Source organism: Idiotropiscis lumnitzeri, chromosome 11 (genome assembly GCF_059441095.1).
Source record: "Idiotropiscis lumnitzeri isolate Australia: NSW breed Sydney's pygmy pipehorse chromosome 11, RoL_Ilum_1.0, whole genome shotgun sequence".
In the NCBI taxonomy this organism is placed as follows: Eukaryota; Metazoa; Chordata; class Actinopteri; order Syngnathiformes; family Syngnathidae; genus Idiotropiscis; species Idiotropiscis lumnitzeri.
The window spans coordinates 6051123-6073407 of record NC_142401.1 but is presented as its reverse complement, the minus strand read 5'-3'; the positions used below and the strand labels follow the sequence as shown (position 1 = coordinate 6073407).

At 41.8% G+C, this 22285-nt stretch overlaps 3 protein-coding genes, 1 long non-coding RNA gene and 1 other non-coding gene across 7 annotated transcripts; 3 read left to right on the top strand and 2 right to left on the bottom strand.

Moving 5' to 3' along the window:
- Positions 1-151: 151 nt before the first annotated feature.
- Positions 152-4961, top strand: pigu (phosphatidylinositol glycan anchor biosynthesis, class U). Its single transcript, XM_088309788.1, has 12 exons — positions 152-310; positions 984-1048; positions 1144-1203; positions 2025-2087; positions 2173-2282; positions 2600-2700; positions 2765-2862; positions 3202-3356; positions 3483-3626; positions 3700-3824; positions 3914-4056; positions 4216-4961. Exons 1-12 carry the CDS (start codon positions 181-183, stop codon positions 4327-4329), a joined length of 1308 nt encoding a protein of 435 aa, XP_088165914.1. The 5' UTR covers positions 152-180; the 3' UTR covers positions 4330-4961.
- On the bottom strand, positions 4796-8690 carry cyc1 (cytochrome c-1). Of its 3 annotated transcripts, none has more exons than XM_088309789.1 (7): positions 8534-8690; positions 6921-7111; positions 6477-6603; positions 6122-6279; positions 5727-5887; positions 5203-5303; positions 4796-5126 (listed from the first exon to the last, which is right to left on the bottom strand). In XM_088309789.1, exons 1-7 carry the CDS (start codon positions 8612-8614, stop codon positions 5022-5024), a joined length of 924 nt encoding a protein of 307 aa, XP_088165915.1. In that variant the 5' UTR covers positions 8615-8690; the 3' UTR covers positions 4796-5021. The 3 variants fall into 3 exon arrangements, with proteins under 3 accessions (XP_088165915.1, XP_088165917.1, XP_088165916.1); XM_088309791.1 differs by lacking the exon at positions 8534-8690 and adding an exon at positions 8400-8423; XM_088309790.1 differs by lacking the exon at positions 8534-8690 and adding an exon at positions 7777-7863.
- Positions 8691-10608: 1918 nt separating this feature from the next.
- Positions 10609-16695, bottom strand: LOC148327026 (uncharacterized). The gene is made up of 3 exons (XR_015845827.1): positions 16489-16695; positions 12050-12217; positions 10609-11182 (listed from the first exon to the last, which is right to left on the bottom strand). It is a non-coding gene; the product is annotated as an uncharacterized LOC148327026 (long non-coding RNA).
- Positions 13072-13190, top strand: LOC148327027 (5S ribosomal RNA). The gene has a single exon (XR_015846062.1). It is a non-coding gene; the product is annotated as a 5S ribosomal RNA (ribosomal RNA).
- raly (RALY heterogeneous nuclear ribonucleoprotein) lies at positions 14709-20543 on the top strand. The gene is made up of 5 exons (XM_088309434.1): positions 14709-15002; positions 15762-15873; positions 16568-16722; positions 16796-16912; positions 18272-20543. The coding sequence occupies exons 1-5, from the start codon at positions 14747-14749 to the stop codon at positions 18403-18405; spliced, it is 774 nt and encodes a 257-aa protein (XP_088165560.1). The 5' UTR covers positions 14709-14746; the 3' UTR covers positions 18406-20543.
- The last annotated feature ends 1742 nt before the right edge of the window (positions 20544-22285 follow it).

Genomic DNA, 22285 nt, shown 5'->3' with positions numbered 1-22285 from the left:
GTCCTTAAGTCACATTTTAAAAACTATACAGTTACAAAATGTACCAAATAGTTGCCTTTAAATGGACATTCATCTAAAAACTATGCCTTCGTCGCAAATATGTCTTTGATGTGGCTTGATTGCCACCGGGGTGTGGACTTCATTTCCCGGCGTGCCCCGCGCCAAGGTGCAAATGCCAAGATGGCGGCTCCATTGACTCTCCTGCTGATCGTGGCTGTCACTATCCGTGCAACTCTTTTTAGTTCCAATTTGACACATTGGATTGCCGAGAGGGTGGAGGTGGTGTCTCCGTTAACCGCCTGGAAAAGAGGTGAGCGTGGTGACCACGGGGGGCTTCGTTTAGGCCTTGTTGTATGGGTGAAGCGTCCCTCCTGTATTCTGCTTTGAAAGCCAGTCTGCCCTCAAAGCCACTATTGAGTTAGCTTCTTCTTTGCGTACACACAATCTCCCAAAGGCGACCTAACGTGAAAAAAGTGCATTAACGATTTTATGTTTTTTTTATGTGCCTTATCGTATTTAACCGAAAGACCTGTACAACTTTGATTTGCATCGCTGACGTCACACGTGACCAGATGATTTCTCCCCCTTTTAGGTTCTGAGTGGACAATACATTAGTTCCACTTCAACAATGTAACAAGAGCTGTGGCACCAAAGTTTTGAATGATATTAGTAGTTATTGTTTAGAGCTGCAACATCAATTATCAAATTAACCAACAATTATTCTACTGGTTAATCAGTCGAGACCTGCCGTTCAGAGTTCATCATAAAGTTGTCCAAATTCTTATATTTGCAACCGCTCAACAGTAAATCTAATATTTTTGTGGGTGTCAATGAAAGCAGAGCTTGTTTGTGTTTAATAAAATAACCAATTTTAAATAGTAATGACCATACATAATAATATTTGACTGAAGGGATGAAAGGCTTTTATCTGAGTCATCAATTAATCTAAAAAAAACAATAAATCTTTTTCCGTTGGTTTGTAGTGGTGGAAGGTTTGGCTCTACTCGACTTGGGCGTGTCGCCATATGCGGGAGATGTGTTTCATGAGGTGAGGAGGGATTGAACACTTACGCACGCACCAATATAGGTTCTGATGAACTGGTTTCCATGACAACATTTATGCATACATGTCTTCTCTCTTAGACCCCTCTCATCATCTACCTCTTCCACTTCCTGGTGGACTATGCAGAGATTACATTCATCGTAAGTAATATGTGCTTCTTATTACACAGTTCCACATGGTAAGGCTTCCCCGGAAGTTGCACGTTAAAATAAAACTACGGTAAATTCAGCCAAAAGTTTTGAAAAATTAAATGACACTTACTACTTGTAAATATGCTAATAGTTGCGTAGTATAGAATAAAAGATCCAGCCCAAATTGGTCAGGTTAACATATGAACCACCATGAATCCCCTAATAGTTTCACAGGTTAAAATGCAACGCGTGTACATGGGCTAATAGTAGGGCATATTAAAAGTAAAACATTATCAATTCCTCAAAAGTTGTGGTAAGTGCAATTTGTTTTGTGACCACGAGATAACGGCAGACTGTCTTTTCTTTGGTTTCATTCAAATTAAACAAGTGGATATTAATTGAATATCAATATTTTATGGATGGATGTTTTGCATATTTATTCATTTTAGTAATACTGGGAGCTGTAACTGAATTTTTCTTTTTTTAGCAGACATAATTAAAAAAATACGGTATTATTTATGTGAATCAATGTCTATTGCCATAAGAAATAACTGTTCAAGTAAAGTCAGGAAGCAAGTTATGAAGCGCAAACACACTTTTGAATCGTTTGCTAGTCTATTAGCACCCTAGAAAATTGTGGGACTGTGTTCAGAGAGGGAAATTGTTTTTTAAAGGCATTTTGGCAGCCTGTATAACGTTAGGGAGCATCTTACACTCTGAAAATTACGGTATTAGAAAAGATGATCATAAACACTTTGAAAGTGAATTAGTGTAAATTCTCTGAAAGGTGCAAAGGCTAAAACTCAAAAATCGTATCGTTGTCTCTCCAGCTGGCCGACATCATCGTGGCGGTGGCCCTCTACTCCGCCGTGAAGGACTACAACAAACAAGTTGTGAGGAAGCCAAACCAACGTGGTGATCATCAAGAATTGTCAATGACCATCGATAACCGGCGCCACCTGTGATTCGTGTTTCCAGTTCAGGAAGCAGAAATTCGCTCTGGAAGCCGAGCGCTACCCCGCCGACTGTCACGAGCTGCTCCGGAGCCCCAAAGAGATGCACTACATCCCCCTCAAAGTGGCCATGTTGTGAGTACTAAGCTAAAGAAAAAGCAAAATGCATGAGCACAGAAAATTCTTCAGATGCTTTTAAAACAGAGTCCTGCAAGACTCATTCAAACGGGGACAGAGAAGATAGTGATGTGCAAATGTTCCCCACAAAAATCGAATGTTTTCATTTTCACATCACAGCTAAGATTACTATACGTAATGAAAACTAACAAAATAAACGTTTTTTTTTTTTTTTTTTTCAATGATTTTGACAAATATTCAATTAAGTAAAAAAGCAAAAAGCAAAAAAGCCCCCTTTTGACGTACGGGATGTCCCGTGCGGTCCGGTCCCTTAGTTACCTTCTGAACCCGTTCACTGTGCTGTCCTGCGTCGCCAAGTCCACGTGCAGCCTGAACAACGCCGTGGTGTCACTCTTCATCCTGGCCACGGTGAAAGGTGAGCTTGCCGGTTTGGCAAGGCGTTGCAGACTCCCCGACCTCACTCGTTTGTTTGTGGACAGGGAACGTGTTGCTGAGCGCCATCTTTCTGGCCTTGGCCACATACCAGAGCCTCTACCCGCTCACGCTGTGCGCCGGCGCTCTGCTCTACATCATGCAGGTAAGCTTGTTCACGACCAATTAGCCTCCCCTGAATGTCCGTCAACAACTGACTAATAAGATTTTGAGGTGCTTATAAAGGCTGTGACATGGTTGGCGAAGCACTACTTTTATAAAAATTAAGCTCCTAAATTCACTTGACTCTTGACAAGTTGGCAGCAAATCACTGCTTTTGTCTAAATCAAGCTTCTCAACTGACTTCAACATAGTTCCTCCGGACCAAAATGTGACCAGATGAATTTTAAGCACTAGGTGGTGACCACACCCCCCCCCCCCCCCACAAAAAAAAAAGAAATCCTGTGTTGCCTGGAAATCCTGTCTTGCTTGTGTGTATGCGCAGTGCCAGTTTATCCCCATCAACGCGTGCCGGCTGAGCTTCTGGTGGTTCGTGGCCCAGTACGCCTTCATGTACCTTGGCAGCCTGATGGTGATGGTGGGCCTCTCCTTCTTCCTGCTGGGCTCGTGGGACTTTTTGCCTTCCGTCTACGGCTTCATGTGAGTGGTGGCTCAAGTATCTGAAATTTGTTTGAACTATCGTTGTGGAAAAGGTGTCTCTCAGGGCTCCTTATTAAAGCCCATGGTCTTGTAAAATGATGAGTCCAACGGTCCAAATGTTTTTAGCCTCACCGTTCCCGACCTGACGCCCAACATCGGCCTCTTCTGGTATTTCTTCGCGGAGTTGTTCGAACACTTCCGCCTCTTTTACCTCTGCGTCTTCCAGATTCATGTTTTCATCTACACCGTCCCTCTGGCCATCAAGCTCAAGTAAGTCCTCCTTTGAGGTAACAGAATACAAAAAAACAACAAGCAGTCAAATGTTTGTCTTTGTACGTTGCAGGGAGCATCCGGTGTTCCTGATCTTCATGCAGCTGGCCATCATCTCCATCTTCAAGTCGTACCCGACGGTGGGCGACATCGCTCTCTACATGGCCTTCCTTCCCGTCTGGAGTCACCTCGGCAGATGTGAGTCAGGCATGAACGTCGACCTGGGGTACCTGACGTGCTCTCGGTGTTCCGATCCAAATCAGTTTGGCTTCTTTTTATGTTCCTAGTCCTTCGCAACGTGTTCCCGGTGTCCTGCGTGATGCTGACGTGTTCGGCGCTGCTTCCCGTCTTGTGGCACTTGTGGATTCATGCGGGCAGCGCCAACGCGAACTTCTACTTCTCCACCACGCTGGTCTTTAACATCGCTCAGGTCGAACACACATTTTATTATTTATTTTTTTTTACAATGTGCTTACAGTAGTTTTGTCCTTTACTCCTTCTGGCTGTCGTTTTTGAGGACACTGGAACCAATTTGCGTGAATGTGATCGACTATTAAAAGGTACAAAATCACTCCTGTCGCTCCTTCAGATGCTGTTGATGTCAGACTACTTTTACGCCTTCCTGCGGCGAGAGCACCACCTAGTCCACGGACTTTACCCGAAGAAGAAAGACGGCTCTGATGCCACGCTGGTGCTCAAATGAAACCTTCAAACTTTTGGAGGGTAAAGAAGGAATGACGTCCAGATGTGATGACATTCTCCCGTTCTTCTCATCATTCTTAGCCATTTCCTGGCTTCTTGCAGGGCTTTCTGAATGGGTGACCCCCCCCCCCCTTGATTTTATTCACTCAAGTGACCATAAATGAGGACGTTAAATGTGTGAGAATTTATGAATGAATGTGAAGGCCACACATTTCCATCTGGACTATTTTGTCAAAGTAGAAGCTCTTCACTCATTAACATTTTTTTTCTTTTCAATGTGTGGCACTTAATACTAATTGGAAATGCTTTTTTTTTTTTTTTGGGTGGGTGTCATAAAACAACTTTTGTAACTAAAGTGTTTTGTTTACACTGAGAATGTTTAGTGTGGAAGCTGCCAGTTGATTTTCATGCACTTTTTGTTTGACAAATGACTCGTCTTTGATATTTACTGATGGACTGAATGGAGATTGTTTTTGGATATAATTTATTTTGTACAGTAAAACAAGAGGCGAGATCCTCACATGGTCGTCGAGTATTTAACAAACGAAAAAAAAAAATTCCATCAAATGTTGACACACAGCAGCGAGTTTGTTACTATTTTCTTTCTTTGTGTAATAAACATGATGGAAAGACGCTCGTGTGAATTTATCACTGATGTTTGTGGGTGTGTGGGGTCCTGCTCCTCGCACGCCCTTATTTGGGCGGCCTGTAGGCAATCTTCCTGCTCTTGAGTACGGCCCACCTGTGTCGTTTCATGTAGTACAGGAGCGGCATCAGGATGGCCGAGCCCAACAACAGCTGCAAAAAGAAGAATCGTTGCAAATTGCAGATTTCCTTCAATGTGGTTAAGCGAGCGTTTGTGTGTGCGTGCGACCTTGAGTCCCATGCGCTTCCGCTGGTCGTGCTCAGGCTCCGCTGCCCATCTCAGGAAGGTGCACACGTCCTTGGCCACCTGGCTCATGGTAGCGGGGGTCCCTGTGGAAACATTGCCTCATTATTTCATATCCCACATTTGTCATGTTATATTTCTATACCATACCAATTTGAGTCGTATTCAACGCATGTACCGTGTGGAGCGGTGCAACATAATATCGATATATATAGAGGGTTTATGATTTTTTTTCCCATGTCTATAATACATCTTTCTAAACATCTGATGTACATACCAGAAATTTTTGACTTTTCAAATCAAAAGCAGCATCAGGAAGACTACGGATATTTGGATATTGTGTGCACCCCAAATTTGTCACAATTGTATTTTTTTTTTTTACACTTCTAATTTTGTGCTTACGTTAGTGTCCACATGGCGAATGTACCACCCCCCCAACGTAACTAAGTCAAACATTCATACCCCCCCCCCTCAAAACCCAATTCCTGCCGTGGTGTTGGCCACCTTACCGTCATCGTACTCCAGAATCTCGTTGTAGATGGGCGGCGCCATGCCGATAGCCTGTCCGGGGAAGTAGGGGTTGTAATAAAGACCCTCCCTGACTTCTACGCCGGCGGGGGCCTCGCAGTAGCCCGTCAGCAGGCTAAACACGTAGTCCTCGCCACCGTGCCTGGAAGGATTTTGAGATGAGCATTAATTTAACAAGCTTGCAATGGTTAAGTTTATACCAGTGACTGCGATGTCATTCTCAGTAGACAGCAATCCCGATACTGTACGCCACTACATTGTCAGTAATCAGTTACTACAAATTGTTTACTTCACTGTAATGTGAGCTACGAGTTTTCAAGTACAATAAAAGCAAGTCACACAGTGGGAAATCAGTTAGGGAACTAGTTTTGCGCACCTGGCATTGACGATGTAGCTGAGGTCGGGAGGCAGGGCGCCGTTGTTAGCCACGCGGGCCGACTCTGGGTTGGCGTAGGGTTTGGGGAAGTAATCGGACAGCTTGCCGGGCCGGGTGAACAGCTCGCCCGTCTCGTCGGGCCCGTCTACCACCTCAATCTTGGGGGGAGACAAAACAACACATTTGATTTTTCCCTAAGCCCCAATCTTTAAAAAGAGAGAAAGGGCTTCATGTGTATGAAACATGTGATGAAAAAATGTTTGCTCATGCAAAAGCAGAGTCCAAATGAGAGACAATATTTAATTGCTGATATCAGCATATTGAATATTGGGAGCATGATTATGAAGGTGCTCACCTCCTCAGCGATGGCCTTGACTTCTTCCTCTGTGTGCGACACTCCCACCAGGTTGCGGAAGGCCAGGTACTCCATGCTGTGGCAGGCCGAGCACACTTGCTTGTACACCTGGTAGCCGCGGCGAACACTGCATGCGTGCGGATACACAAGATGACACGTCACAAATAGTCAGATTTCATACATGAAGTGAACCATAACCATATACTGTACTTGCCTCAGAGTCCAAGAATAATTTTTGAATTTAGACATTTGCCACCAAAACAAGCTGATTTAAACACAAACATGGAAAGATTTACCCTTGAATAATTTGAAAAAAAAAAAAAAAAAAAAAGATTTGTCTTTGTATTACTTGAGCAAACTATTCGTCATCCGCATTTGACGTCTGCCGATGGAAATTTATAAGTGGGATGCGTGGCGGCGACAAGCGCGTGCAAGGCGCCTGACCTGGCGTGGTCCAGGGATGACAGCGGCCCACCGTGGCTCCAAGGGTAGTTGGGCGGGTGGAGTTCCAGGTCAGAGGCTTTGACGGACTGGTGCAGCGCCAGGGCAAGGCCGGCCGCTCCCGCGCCCACCACGCCCAGCGTGGTCAGCGCCACCTTCTGGCCACGAGGGAGGCTGGCGAAGGACATGTTGGCCTGCGGGAACAACAATTCCGCCGTACATGTAATGTACAGCAAGCTTGGCTACTATTTGCTAGTTTACAAAAGCACAGTCAGTAGTGACAGCTTGTTCATTTTTCTTTTTTAACGATAAAGGCCCAAACAATTAATCGGCTGGCTGATGTAATCAATCAAAATTTGCAAAAATAGGCTTATGTATTTTTTGCTGATTTATTCCCACATGAACACATGACAATGTGTCACAAAGATAATGACATTTGTATATTAAAAAAAGAAATAAAAAAAAGAGTAAAGAGAATTAGGAAAAAAAAATTAAAAAATTGACGCTTTTTCTCTCTGTCCTCAAGTTGAAAGGAAAACCGCGCATTTTGAGAGGCAGCAGAATGCTACATTAGAATTTTTTATCTTATGGCTCAACATGGCTGATGATAACCCCTACTAACGAGGATTTAAGAACCACGTCAACAGGCACAATAACTGATCCGGATTCTACCTTTGGCCACAACGTGGAGCTGGATCCTGGTTAAGATAATCCATTTGCACAAAATAAAAAACACTTTTTAACATTTAAGTTTGTAAAAGCAGCAGCTACCAGCATGTTATTGTTCTTTACAGTTAAAGAGAGAATTGATTTTCAAATAAATGAATGTGAAGCTTCCTAAAGCACCGTGGCCACCCACCGTATGGGGTATACAAGTCGCTCTTTTCCAGTTTGATGAAATTGGATGTTTCCATCTGCTGGACTTCATGCTATGTCATTTCGGGGATGTGCAAAAGCTACAAATCAATTTGAAACATGTTCGCCAACAACAACACAAATTGCAAATCGGAACTTTGGGTGCAACTCGGAGCTCTAATGTTTATCATATATTGCTATGCTTCAGACAAATTAGTTACACGTGTGTCAAACAAAACAAAAGACATGAGACGGAATGACCGGAAGTCCAATCGGTCATTGGACGCTAACCGGAAGTCCACATAGCTTGTTTAAATGCTAACCAGCGTTCTTCCAAGAATGTCCTACTTATGCGAAACTTTTTACCGGAGGCTGATTTGACATCACGTCGGACCTTCTACCACACCTCAACACCATCCAAACAAACTTGTTAATGTGCTTCCGGAATGGCAAAACGTGGATTATTAAAGCCCAACCTGGTTGCTGCTGTACTTGCATTACAACGCAATGGCGTTTAATCCAGGAGTTATTATCGGATCATTTACATGTTTCGGTGATGCTTTACATTGTATGCGTTTGAAATCATGCAAGATTGAAGTATGTGTACGACGACATAACGCGAGTGACCTTGTCTCCAGCCGACTGCTATCCAAGTTAGCATTAGCTCGTAGTCAGGACGTCCGTCCCCGTGCGGCGACAGTCCACAAAATTTTGTACTAAACGCGCCGCGTGAGTGATGTTACGCAGTCCGGCTTGTATACCTTTGGCGTGGTGATAGTTTTCGGGGTGCACAACAGGGCTCTCCCGCTGCCGGAGAGCGCCGCGACTCGTAACGCCGCCATCTTTGCTTTCTCGTCCTACTGCTCACTCTTTGTTGGCGCCAACAAGTTTTCAGTTGTTTCATTAGTGCGTTTCCGGTTCGAGCATTCACAATAAGAACATGGTGGAACGTTTAGCAAGATATAACGATTTATTTTGAAAAGCCCAACCACGGTCTAAACGGAAGTAACCTGAGTTTTACACGTCAAGCATGCTTCGTGAGACGTTACAAAACGAAGGTGAGGCAACAATAAATGAAGGCATTTTATAGTGCTCTTATCCTTCAATTCCCGTTTATTTGCACATAGTACACATTAAAATATTACCTGAGCCCCTTGGATGACATAGACTTTTAAAGTTCTATCCCCAACGCTTTTCCCCCTCTCCCATTGTCCCCTTACGAGTGCCGTAGAAAACTACGGACAACTATAGTTGCCACAACTCATATAAATAAATTCAGGGGAAATAAATACCCTTTTTTTTACATGGGGAAATTTTCTTTTTCCAGAGGGAAAAACAGTTTGCTTTTTACATGGGGAAAAAATATTTTCCGGGGCTAATAAAAAAATTTAAAAAAAAAATTTTCATAGGGAAAAAAGTGGGGGTTTTTTCGAAAGAAAATCCCATTTTTTTACATGGGGGTGGGGTGGGGGGAGGGGGACCCTTTCTTTTTCATGGGGAAAAAACTTTTTTTTTTGGAAAAAAAAAAAAATTTTCATTGGGGGTACAAAGTACTTGTTTTTTTCCGAGGGGGGCGCGCTTTTTTTTACATGGGAAAAAAATACCATCACGGGTTTCCTCCCACATAGATGTACAGAGATGTAACATGGAGAAAGAAGAAAGATGTACATTCACAACCAAAGCGACAACTGTTGCATTCTAAAGGGATAAAATGTCGGATTGAACAGGATGTACACCTTCAATAATTTCTTCCTCATCAGCGAGAAAAAGGTTGATCTTGAGAAGTTTCACATTCCCCTTTTGCCCAATGAACATAATGTTGAATAGTAGCATGCTTCCCCAAAAGGCGCACACCCAAAACCAACAACCTTACTGAGCTCTCTTTCATTCATTCATTTATTTCCTGAGCCGCTTATCATCGCATGCTGATTTGGCTTACAAAGTGGGGGAGAAAAAGTCGAGAAAATGAAAAGAAAAAGAAAAAAAAAACAAAGTCACAGATTTGGACTCACTTCAAATGAAAAGTTTTCTTTTTTTTTATCATATTGTTTGTTTTTCCTTTCAAGTTATTTGTTTGAATTGATCCCACAAGTCACTTGAGTGCAGATTCAAAGAAAAGCACATTTTCAGATTTAAAGCTTTTATACACAATTTGGTGAATGAAATGAGGACACTGAATTGCGCGTGTGTGCTTTTAAGATGCAACCGATGGCTAATTAAAGGCTTTTTTCCCCGCCCGACTTTAAATCTCACACACACACACTTTATCAATATTTGGGTGTGAGATGAAAGCTCCTGAGGGAACACTCAATTACACACACTGCAAGCAATTAGCACTTATGCTGTAGACAGCTAAGTGAGTGATGGTTGCATGCCCACACACACACTCACACACACACACACACACACACAGCGCTGTGTTAACGCCGCCAACAATGAGCATCGTCAGCCATCGAGCAAACAACAACAAAACTGAACAAACCTTGTGTTGAGTTTGTGCATCACTTCCCATAACCGACTTTTTATTAGCAGTATTTGTTGTCTTACAAGTGTAAAAAGAAGTTAAGCAAAGGCCAAAGACAAAGCCAAACACCAAGAGTTCATCCTTTGACATTTACAGTAACTCCATGACTAGCGCAAAGGAATAGCAAATGTGACGATGAGCTCTAGCGACGCCGGCCATGAATTATCAACGGTGCTAGTGCTCGCTAACACCATTAGCGTCACATTGCGGCGATTACGCCTCATCCGCCAGATGAATTATTGCATTCAAAGATTGATCCGCTCCTAAAAACACTCAACTTTCTATTTCAACGTTACTTTTAGCACTGTCATGTTCTGGAAGTGGAAGGAGAAAGGAAGGAGAAGGGAGCGGAAGGAAGTGAGAGCAAGTAAAATGTCAGTTGGGAGAAGAAGAAAAGTCAGACAGGACTAAGTGAAACTGCACAAGCAAAATGCGAGGGTTGCGGAAAATCAGGGGATTTAAATACAATATGTATATATCGTTGCATCGCCCACATGGGCGGTATCTCCTTCACGCTCGGATCCTCGACCAGAGGCTTTGCACAGCCTACACCTGCGATCCTGTCTGATGTGGCAGACTCCGGTTTCTATTAATCTTCTTTTTAGGGCCTGTTCTTGCGCTGCCATGATTCGTGTCGTCTTTCAGTCCAGCCTATTTCAGCCACGGGTATGTTTTCTCAATGTCAGCCACGTCTTCGATTTTTACGGTATTACATGCCGAACAGGGTCATGTCTTTCCATGACGGCCCATCTGGCTCCTTCTCCTTACCGGGCTTCTATTGCCTGAGGCATTTACTAAGCAGGTTGTCCCTGGGTGCCATCATCTTGATATATTCTTGGAGGCATGTTGTTTCCTTCTGGTCATGTTTACAAGACAGCACGTTAGACTTGAATGAAGAGTAAGTGGAAGGAAGCGAGAGAAGGTTGGTTTCAATCAGTGGAGCGATCCGTGCTCAGCAAAAAAAAAAAAAAAAAAAAGGTGAGCGCGTGTATGTGCGTGCGTGTCCTGCGGCATCAATAAGGCAGCAGCAGATAAGTGCTGTCGTCCGCAGCCTGCAGGACAAGCGGCAGCTTCGCCTTCCACTCCAACCTTACGACATGCTCCAAAACCACCGCCACTGAGATTTACATGATCACTTCCACCAACATGCTCGTGTGCTCACACGCGTTCATGCATTGACGTCCATTTGGTTACATTCAAATGCTTTCACGGGGTATACATTCATTCAAGTCATATATATCAGCATACGTTGGTGCATATTCCTACATCGTCATTACACACGTTCGTATGAATTCAGATACATCTTCATAGACTGTACGTTGTTTTATACACATTTGTATGTATTCATTTACATTTGCATAGGGTTAAGGTCATACACATTCACATATAAAGATATATTTTCAAATACAAGCACATGCATTCATACGATATGAATTCATATTCATACACATTTGTAAATGCTCCTGTGCACATTTAAATATATTGATAAACATTCATGGAAATTGAACACGCATTCAGTTAGTGTCATTTACATAAATATTGATACTGTAAATATTCACGTATTGGATGTACTCATAGCCATTAAGAGTATATTAAGATATGTTCATAACTTCATAACATTCGTAGACTGGATATATATGTGCATAACATCCACACAGGTTCATATGCCGCTCCAATATGTTAATAGACATTAATAAATGCAAATCCACATGCATTAGTTTCCATTCACATTTACTTGAATCAGTACACATACCTCTCATGTCAAATTGTCAACTATATTTGGTTGTCATCTTGGTCGTGTGACGCAGGCGTTTGTCTCCTCCTCCTCCTCCTTCTCACCTTCATCGTCATCATCACCACCACAGGACCACCCGCTGAGCAGCATCACATCACGCCCGCCGTCCTCTTCTTCATCGCCTCCCTGTTAAGGTCAGTCCCGTTTAATCTTGAGGGTTTGATTTTCTGCTGCCATCTTATGATTGAATGTATAATAGATAATAATAATAATAATGCTATGATTGTTTTTGAGAGACTTTTGATTTCATGGGAGGGAGGAAATTAGTTATAGAAATAAGTATAACTAATAGAAATCCAAGTGAAGGAGTGTGAGTGAGGAAAAAAACAAGTGAATAGACAAAGAATAAATAAAGTGTATTTAAAGTATTAGATTAAATGCGTTTGAATAGATTTATTATTATTTATTATTAATAATTTAACACTCATGTGAGTAAAAGTTATATAATGCAATAGATCATAGGTATTTATTTGGAATCTTTTTGAGAATAGCATGCCAGTAATTACATTTTTAGGAACCACTTGTTTGCTTGCCTGGCGGCTGCATTTATCTATTTCGGTTGGGGGGGGGGGGAATAGAAGCAGCAGAACTTCAACCAAGACTCATTTGTCTGAAGTGACTTGTTTTCAACCGGGTTTTGGATAATTATTAGGAAGGTATTTTGTACAACCAAGTCAAATGCTGTTGACTGAATCGTCTTTTCTTAGAAAAGAAAAGGAAACAATTGTTGTAATTTCCATTTTAATTAGGAAAAAGAGCACTCCTTAATATTGTAGCCTACTTTGTAAGACCATACAGGCATGGCGACGAAATAAATGACAAAATAATTCAAACAGTTTTGTCACACTGAATTGCCATTGTGCTCTTTCTGTTGTGCCCACTTTGGCCAGCTGAGGGCAGTATAGGACAGACCAATTGGATAGACTGTTTATTGAGACGTCACAACTCCCCTTTGCTCATCGGTATGGCACAAATATTAGGCTTACGGCCATACTACCCTGAGAACGCCCGATCTCGTCCGATCTCGGAAGCTAAGCAGGGTCGGGCCTGGTTAGTACTTGGATGGGAGACCCCCTGGGAATACCAGGTGCTGTAAGCTATTGCACCGCAAAAAAAAAAATAAATAAATAAATAAATAAATAAAATAAAATTAAAAAAAAAAAAAATGGCACAAATATTAGCCGTCCTGCACAGAGGACAAAGAATAAAGGACTATATTGTAATCACATATGTTGATGCACTTCAATTTGTTGCTTAAATGACTAAAGCACTGCAACACAGATGCTATTTACCATTAGCATTCAGCTAGCTGATTAAAAGGCTAAACTAGGTGGTTGTTTTAAATCAACAATGTGAAATTTAAATATATATATTTTTTAAGATCTTATATCCTAGCAGAAATGGTTATATTTACAATACCTCATAGAATTTTAAAATTATTTGCGAGGCATTTATTGAGCAGCAGAATGTACTCCCCTCTGCCCCCCAGTGCTGACCAACAACTCGCCCCTCCCAAGCTGATGCGCTCTGCGTCTGATGTTGAAAGCGCGCCGGCAGTTATTGGGCTGAAAGCCTCTAATGGATGCGCAAATCAAAGGGACATTTTCACCAATGTCCTTTAAAGCGCATTTTATCTTTAATGTCACAGCAGGGACAGGAAATGTCTTTGTTGATTCTCTTGACCTCCTGATTCCGTTGCGCTCGCTTTTTTCAAAATGGCTGCCCATATTGGTCATACACCAACTGTGAGCGTGCAAGTGTACAGCAACAGACACAAGGCTTTCTATGTTGTTGTTTTTTTATCTTTTCATTTTATTTTTGAACTGTTCACTGTGTAAATAATAAATGTTTAGAAAAGTATCATTTAGTAGTTTATGAGAATAATAACAGAAGCGAAATTATCCGTGAATCCACTCCAAAAAAAAAATGAACAAAATAATGAACTAATCAACACAACGTCGGTGATCCAATGCCTGCTCAGACATGCTTGATCATTTACATATTTAGAACTTTTTGATCAATTTATTTAATGAATCTATTTTATTGGTGAGTTTACAATATGTGTGGGTGTTATTTTTACAAATAATAGTCGGATGCAAAGGGTTGAAAATGATTTGCTCTCTTTGGTAACGCAACGTTGATGCCGATTTTGATATTTGGCAGAATAACATTCAGATAAATGATGAAAGGGCCAATTAATTAAAAAACGATTTAATGAACGAAATTACTTGTGTTTTGCTCCCTTGATGTCAGATTTAAAAAAGCAGGTATAGGCAAACTACAGCCTGGGGGCCACATGCGGCCCGTTAAACGTTTTAATCCGGCCCGCCAAACTTGAAAAAAATTAAATGAATAAAGCTTGTTCATGTTTTATGTTCTAAATACTCTGGTGTGTGAAACACAGATCTTTTGTTGTAATACTTTTGTTCATTTTCATTGAAAATTAAATGTATTTTTTTTCTCCAATGAGGTGAGGTTAGCAAAACACTCCATCCATCTGCTCCTGGTCTGTCAAATTTTATATGATTTCATCGAAAAATTTCTGGCCACGTCATCCAGTCTTCCTAACACTTCCCGCATTGTGTTTGATATTCTCCAGCCGGTCTCGCCATCATCATCATCATCATCATCATCATCTGGCCACCGTCCCGCATCATGTCGCTGCCGGTCCAGACCAGCAACGTGACCAACAAGCGCGACGCCAAGTCCATCAAGTCGCGTGTGTTCATCGGCAACCTGAACACAACGCTGGTGAGCAAGAGCAACGTGGAGGCCGTCTTCTCCAAGTACGGCCGCGTGCTGGGCTGCTCCGTGCACAAGGGCTACGCTTTCGTGCAGTATGCCAACCAGAGCAACGCCCTCGCCGCCGTCACCGGCCACAACGGACGCATTCTAGCCGGGCAAGCGCTCGGTGAGTGCGCCGTTCCCAAACACCAGCCAATAATTAAAGAAATTCAACCAGATCGCAGAAATAACAGCAGTCGCCCGCTATTGTATGAACGCAAAAACATCCCTCTGTTGTATTGCAACAGAATCTTGAGGCTCCATCCAGCTTGAGGAACAAAGAAGAAGCTTTTGCAATACAAAAAAAAGAAACTCTGAAATCACTCAAGAGTTTTTTTTCTTTGCATTTGTTTTCACGGGTAGGACATGAAACAATAAGAGACACCTCCTACATATCTCACAACATAACGAGCATCATCTCGGTCAAGACATTTAGGGATTAAAAGTTTGGAAAATACAATTAAAGTATTTTTTTCTTTGTAATAATGATGACCATTTAAATAAATACTTTGATTAGAAAAATGAATTAATTTTCAAAAGAAAATGCAGTGTGTTGTCTTTTTACTGTTATTGAGCAATATTTTTGTAATGAGGAAAATTAAACATGGATATTTTTCTCATTACTAAAAACAAGGTATATAAAAAATGATTGTGTTTTGAGGAGGCTGCGTTATCAGTACTGACAGGGAACTATTTTACTCGTCAGTGTCGCTACCACACTGTAATCTTAGAACAGGAAATGTCCATTTATTGTTTCATAAGGAATCCATTTATGTAGTGGCCAAATTGAATAACAGAACAACTCTTTTTTTGACCAGGAATGAGGCTTGAAATTAATAAAAGGTTCTGTGATGGCGCCATGAGCGTCCCCTCGCCCTCTTTGCAGACGTCAACATGGCGGGAGAGCCTAAACCCAAACCAGACAAACCTGCCAAGCGACCAATCGCTTCACTCTACCACGTCGACTGCCATCACTTGAGAGAAGATTTGTACAACAGGTGAAACAATTACTACTACTAGGCCGGTTTTTCATTTTTTGGGGTGCCAGAGTTCTGACAAACTCACTGAAAGACCAAGAGAAAATTGCAATTCGGTTCTTCACGTGAAATGGGGGGACTGTGGAATGACGGACGGGTACACAGGCCGCTGACGCATGACAAATGACAGACCAGCAAAATTTTGTTAAATGCCCACAGCTGATAATTAGAATGAGAATTGTGGCAAATGCTCCACTTTTGAGTCGCAGTCCTCCGGAATGCGTCTGTGGTTTCATCTTATCTCAATATGCTTTTACACATTTGAGAACGAGTTTTTGAAAGGCATGAACTGGTGGCGCTTGGGTTGCGTTTGCAAAGATTGCAGCGCAATCAAAATGGCTTGTTGTAGAAAAACTCCTCCAAGTACGGTCAGGGATGTGTGACGGCTCGCTTTGCTGACTACGAATCAGTTGGGACTCGGGGTGGGCATTTTACTAAATTTTGCCTGCCCGTCAGTCGTCATCCATCAGCGGCCATAGACACTTAATTGTCAGTCAATTGAACCGGTGGCTACTTTCAGCAGTTTTAACTCCTAAAATGCCCAAAAGTTTTCATTTAAAGTTTAAAATGGCTCACCTTTCATCAGCAAAACAGACGTCCGTCAGTGTTGGACTGATCATTCCACACATGTAAAATCTGTAACGTTTTTCTTCAGGTTGTTTGACTTCCACAGTCGAGCGTCCCAATTTGGCGCCCACGTGATACCTGTCAAGCACCCGCGAGTGTCGCCCCCTGGAGTTCGGAGGTTGTCATCTCATCCTTCTCAACGGCTGCCGCAGAACAGCGACGTCCTCCCTGTCAGAGAAACAGGTGACGCTACAACTCACATCGCCAAAGGCTCTTTGCAACCAAACACGTCTTTAATTGCCTTGCTTGCGCACAGGGGGAGCAGTTCAGCTGCATGTCATCAAGTCTCAGTTGACACAAATAAAAGAAAACATTGACGCTCTGCTGGGACGCCTGGAAGACATCACGCATCACGCACGTGCCAGAGACACAGGTGACGTGGAGAAAACATACGCACGTATGCATGTATTAGTGTTAGTGCGTGGAACTCACAATACATACATATCGTACACTACTGTTTCATGCCATACACGCATATTCAAGCGCTATAGATGACACACACACTAGCAACATTGATGACGAATACACACAAATGCACAAAAAAAAACACCTCGCAAGCGAACATGTGATACGCACAGAAAACACACAGCGACACAGCTGAAACATTCAAACATGAACACACACTAGTGCGACAGGTGACACACGCACGCTCACAAGCGACTGTAGTCGGGTTTTTTTTCTTGGTGACTGTAATTATGTTTTTGACCACAAGAGGGTGCTAGAAAGCACGCTTGATCGTTCCAGCTTCAGTCAGTCTTTCGAGCGGCTCAGTGACTTTCATGTCCAAATATTCCCATAACGCCAGACATTATTACCACAGCAGATGACCGAAAAGACGCAGCAGAACAATAACAACGAGTGAAACCTCAATTAATTCATCATTCCATACAGTTAATTATTCGTTTTATGGATGCAAAAGAGTCATAAAGTTTGTTTTTATGAGCTGATGGCATGAGTCACATTGTGCGTTTGACATTTACCAGCCTCGTTCCTCAAGTACTCATTAGCACAGCTAACAATATCCATCCATTATCGAAGCAGCGTATCCTCACGAGGGTTGTGGGTGTGCTTGAGCCAATCCCAGCTGTCTTCGGGGAGTAGGCGGGGTACGCCCTGAATGGGTTGCAAGCCAATTCACAGGGCACACAAAGACACAAAGACAAAAACAACCATCCGTGCTCACACTTAGACCTAGGGACAATTTAGAGAGCTCAATCAATATATCATGCATGTCTTTGGAATGTGGGTGGAAACCAGAGTACCCGGAGAAAACCCACGCAGGCACAGGGAGAACATGCTAACTCCACACAGGACCAACAGTAGATTTAAAATTATGAGCTTTTTTTTTTTTTATATATATGTCTGAATTTCAGTAAATATTTTAAAAAGAACAGACAATGCGGATTCTAATGCAGTGCTGGAGAAGATTATGTAAAAATACCAAACAAAATGGATTTCTAAAGCAGTAATGGGGAGGGGTGAGTCTGAAGCAAGGAAGGAACGGGATGGAAGGCTAAAAATTTGGTTTAAATCAAAGAATGGAAAGCTGCATGAATAAATAACAACTATGACGAAAGGAGAGAAGGAAAGTTGGACATTAGGAGGTTAGGAAGGAAAAGATGCCAAAAGCAATTCTGTAAATGTAAAAGTTATCAAAGGACATTTTTCAAAAGGCCGCTTTTTATGTCATCATATCTAAAGAATCAGGAAATAAATCATTTGGGCCTTTTAGTGCACGAAGAGCTGACGACATCGCGGCGACATCACGGCAACGAGGCCCATGAGCAAGATGAGCGGGAAGTTGAGGAGGAGGAAGGCCATGATGTCGGCGAAGATGAGCATGACTGGGCTGCACCGAAAAACTGAATTTACGAAGTGGAGCAGCTCCCTAACGGAAAGTTGCTGGTCAGATCCTCATGGTTTAATTTGTTTTTGTAAATAAAGATTAAAATGAAAACGCATTGAGTTTCCATTCCAAAAAAAAAAAAAAAAAATATTATTTGCGGCCCATCGTCAATTTTTTTGTGGCCTGCGACATAAGCTAAAAATAACATTGAACACAGCCTGCAACCTTAATTTTCCCACGGTCCATGTAGAGAGATTGAAATACTTAAATACATAAATACAGCTTGATATTCTAGTTTATAGTCTGTAACGAGTAAGGACAAGTCTAAAAACAGTTTGATTTTCATTTTTTAACTCTAAAAAATATAATGTAGCACGAGACACAAAGCAAAATTTGTTTTCGATTCACAGAAGTTGTCACCGGCTGCATTTCTGCTACTGACCAGGAGATGGCAACAGCGTGGCGTTTGGTTAGCGGGGGTCGACCAACGCCTGAGTGATAACGTACATTTTGACCGCATATACGCTAATACCAAATATAGCTAAATAAACACGTTTTTATGAATAATCAAAAAAATGTACGTATGTAAATTTTCTCAGCCCAAATTGGGGCTCACTTGCATTTCGGGATGAGTGTAATGATTGTGATAAGTCCACCGACAAGGAGGTTCTGCCCTTTCATTTGAAATGTTAACGTTATTTTGATACTCTGTGTCACCAAGTCAAATGAGAGCCCGAAACTCATATTAATTTGACATCATCTACCTAACTTGCGAGCAATTTTAACGAAACACAAACAAATCCAAGACTTTCCCTATGTTTCGCTCAACATCTGTGCTCACTGCTTTGCAAATACAATTAGACGCAAGTATGGAACATCTGTCTGAACCGCTTATCCTCACCAAGGAGGACAAGCCTATACGAGCTGAAAAATATACAGTATGTCGGAATATTTGATTCCGGTCTCATTTGCTGATCAGAGTTGGCGGGCCACAGAAAATGTGGGGGGAAAAAAGTCATTTTTTTTCTATAAAGTCCAGTCTCCATCCCTTGTTTCGCTTCAGACATTTTTGGGTGTTTCACGGAGGAACTTATAATGTATTCATTCACGTTTGACTGAAAACCAGAGGATTCTGACCGTTAATTAATGACGTTAAAAAATGTCAAAACCGTTTTTTCCACTTTCTGTTTTGTATCAACAATGACGTTTTATTTTTTTTATCCAGTAAATTATCTTGATACGGCTCTGTAATGCATTGTGTTTTAACTTCATGGCCATTGTGCACTTTAAATGCATGTTCCTCTTTAAAGGAATCGTTAAGTAAAATTGTAGACATCAGAAATGTTAGGAATACATTGTTTAGATTATTGCAATTTATTAATAATTTATTCTTATGATAAATTTATTTTCGTACACTCGATTGTGCTTATATTTTAAGGGGTTTCACTTTACTCTGAGAAGTAATACTAACGAGAATGTGAGGTGGCCCACCTTCTCACATAAACATTTCATTAAGTGTGTGTTTAATTTAAAATGAAACGAAAACAGGTTCAGGCAATGGAGCCACCAACATCAACGGAGATCCAAAAATTACACGAGATTCTCAAAATGCACATTTGTGGGTTAAATTCACCTGGACCACTTTTAGGTAAATCGGCAGAGCCACAATTCAGAACAATGACGTATTTTGAACGGTTCGTTTTGATTAACTTGACAATAATAGATATTATTTTATTATTTCTTAATCAGAGGAATACCAGGGATTTTCTCCGAGTGTAGTTAGCGCTTGTGGAATTAGGGTGTCAATGGAACATTACAGTACATATCGCCATCTCCTGGTCATTAGGAGAAATGCTGTCGGTTACACCTTCCGGGAATCTCAAAAAAATATATGAGCAGTATTTCGACTTGTGTCTCGTGCCATGTTCTATTTTCGTTTTAGAATTTAAAAAATCAAACTTTTTATTTGACTTTTCCTAACACGTTCCAGATAACAAGCGAGAAAATCAAGGTGTATTTCAATTTTGTTGTTTCTATTTTAAAATGAAAATCGTATCATATTTAATGTCTGCTTCCAAACATATTTAATGACCAAAATAGACACTGACTGTCCTTGAACAACAGAGTTTGCGATCATATGTATTCAATTTGATATGAAGTAAGAATTCAATAAACAATTCATACATGAGTGAATAAAATACAAGGAGCTGATGTTGCTCGATTGGGTGATCTCAACACAACACATGTTCGCACTTAATCATGTGATCCTCCACTTGTGCGCACCATTTTCCTACTCACTTGTTATTTCTTTCTTATCTTCTAATCTTAACCCATCATTCCACCGCAAATTGACTCAAATCTCTGCAGGCGACATTTTTTTCCCCTCGCGCTCTCTTTTTGTTTCTACTTTAAACTCCCATTTCCTGTATGAGGGAAGAAACGGGCTGGAAATGTGTTCCAGCTGGGAACCATGTTGTCTTCTTTCAAGCGCTGGTGGAATATGACGCTGCAGCAACGTGACAGTCGTGGTGGTGCGCTCGTGACAAATCTTATTCATAAACTCTGTAATACGGTGGCCTTGTGGTTCAACATTCGTTTGAAAGAGTGAGTGTGGGGTAGAAGGGGTGTGCTGACTTGTGAGGATGTTAAAGGGGGTGCGAGGCTTCATAAGTTTAAGAAAGGTGTTTGGTTTTGATATTCATGTATGAGGGCACCAAGGGGGGGGTGAATAGGTGTGTGTGTGTGCGTGTGTGTGTGCGTGTGTGTGTGTGCGCGCGCACCAGCACACCCCCGACCCGCCTGAGGATCAGCGGTTACTTTCATCCACTCCATAACTGAGTGAGAACTGTACCCACACTACCTGCACTGAATGACGTCAGGTGAACGTACGGACAACCATTTGCACAAAACTTTCACACCGTTCAGTGACTCCATTTCGTTCAACTCAAAATGTCGTCACTAAAGTATAACAATACAATACAATTTTACTTTTATAGCGCATTTCACAACAGATGGAGCTGTAACAAAGAAATAAAATACACAAAATTATTATTTGTCGACAAATTATCATCTTTTGCTAGTTGCAGTGTTGACATGTTGAGCTCCGTACTTATGAGGACACTGTGTGTAAAAGAGGCAAATAAAAACTTTACTGCCAAATTACCATGTCACATGGACCTCTTTTAAGGGTACTCAATTTACCCTTAGCCTAAGGGTAAGGCTAAAGGTACCCCTACAAAGGCTGGATGTGGGCCCCCTAAAGGATAATGTACCCTTAGTGTAACACACACACACACACACACACACACATATATGGACATTGCATCCTGATTTAGACCAAGCAGCATCCGGGAAAAAAAAGGAAAATAAACACAAAAAGCTGGAGAAATACCAAGAGTTGTTAGGAAACACTCGAGAAAATGTGAAGGCTAAAGGCAAGAGGGGTGCAATACGTGATCAGGCCACTGGGGGCAGTTACCCCCCAAGATGGATGGATGCCTCCTGCAGATAACAGGAACAACGTCTGACATCTCCGTGCAGACGAGTGCAATTCTGGGAACGGCTAAGATCCTGCGCAGAACACTCAAGATATATATTTAGCTTCCAATTCAAATGTTCGCAAAAACATGAAGATATTCGAGCTATGAAGTCTTGATAATGCACAGCTGTGAAGTGAAAGTCATTCCAGGTGTTGTGTTGATGTTGGTGCACGTGATACGTTAGCAATTCTTGCTAATTGGCTGCCAGGATGGCCGAGTGGTCTAAGGCGCCGCATTCAGGACCCAGTCTCCCCAGGAGGCCTGGGTTCGAATCTCGAATTTCCCCATTGTGGGACTAAGAAAGGGAATATTATTATTATTATTATTATTAATACACAAGACAGATTTCTGGTACTACCAA

Excerpts from the sequence above, each read along its gene's own strand:
- pigu (XM_088309788.1), top strand. The coding sequence starts at position 181 with ATGGCGGCTCCATTGACTCTCCTGCTGATCGTGGCTGTCACTATCCGT. Across the intron at positions 2,863-3,201 it reads CTCTGCTCTACATCATGCAG|TGCCAGTTTATCCCCATCAA; the intron begins GTAAGCTTGTTC and ends GTGTATGCGCAG. Across the intron at positions 4,057-4,215 it reads TGGTCTTTAACATCGCTCAG|ATGCTGTTGATGTCAGACTA; the intron begins GTCGAACACACA and ends TCGCTCCTTCAG.
- cyc1 (XM_088309789.1), bottom strand. The coding sequence starts at position 8,614 with ATGGCGGCGTTACGAGTCGCGGCGCTCTCCGGCAGCGGGAGAGCCCTG. Across the intron at positions 7,112-8,533 it reads AAACTATCACCACGCCAAAG|GCCAACATGTCCTTCGCCAG; the intron begins GTATACAAGCCG and ends TTGTTCCCGCAG. Across the intron at positions 6,604-6,920 it reads TCATCCCTGGACCACGCCAG|TGTTCGCCGCGGCTACCAGG; the intron begins GTCAGGCGCCTT and ends GCACGCATGCAG.
- raly (XM_088309434.1), top strand. The coding sequence starts at position 14,747 with ATGTCGCTGCCGGTCCAGACCAGCAACGTGACCAACAAGCGCGACGCC. Across the intron at positions 15,874-16,567 it reads AGAGAAGATTTGTACAACAG|GTTGTTTGACTTCCACAGTC; the intron begins GTGAAACAATTA and ends GTTTTTCTTCAG. Across the intron at positions 16,913-18,271 it reads CGCACGTGCCAGAGACACAG|TGCACGAAGAGCTGACGACA; the intron begins GTGACGTGGAGA and ends TGGGCCTTTTAG.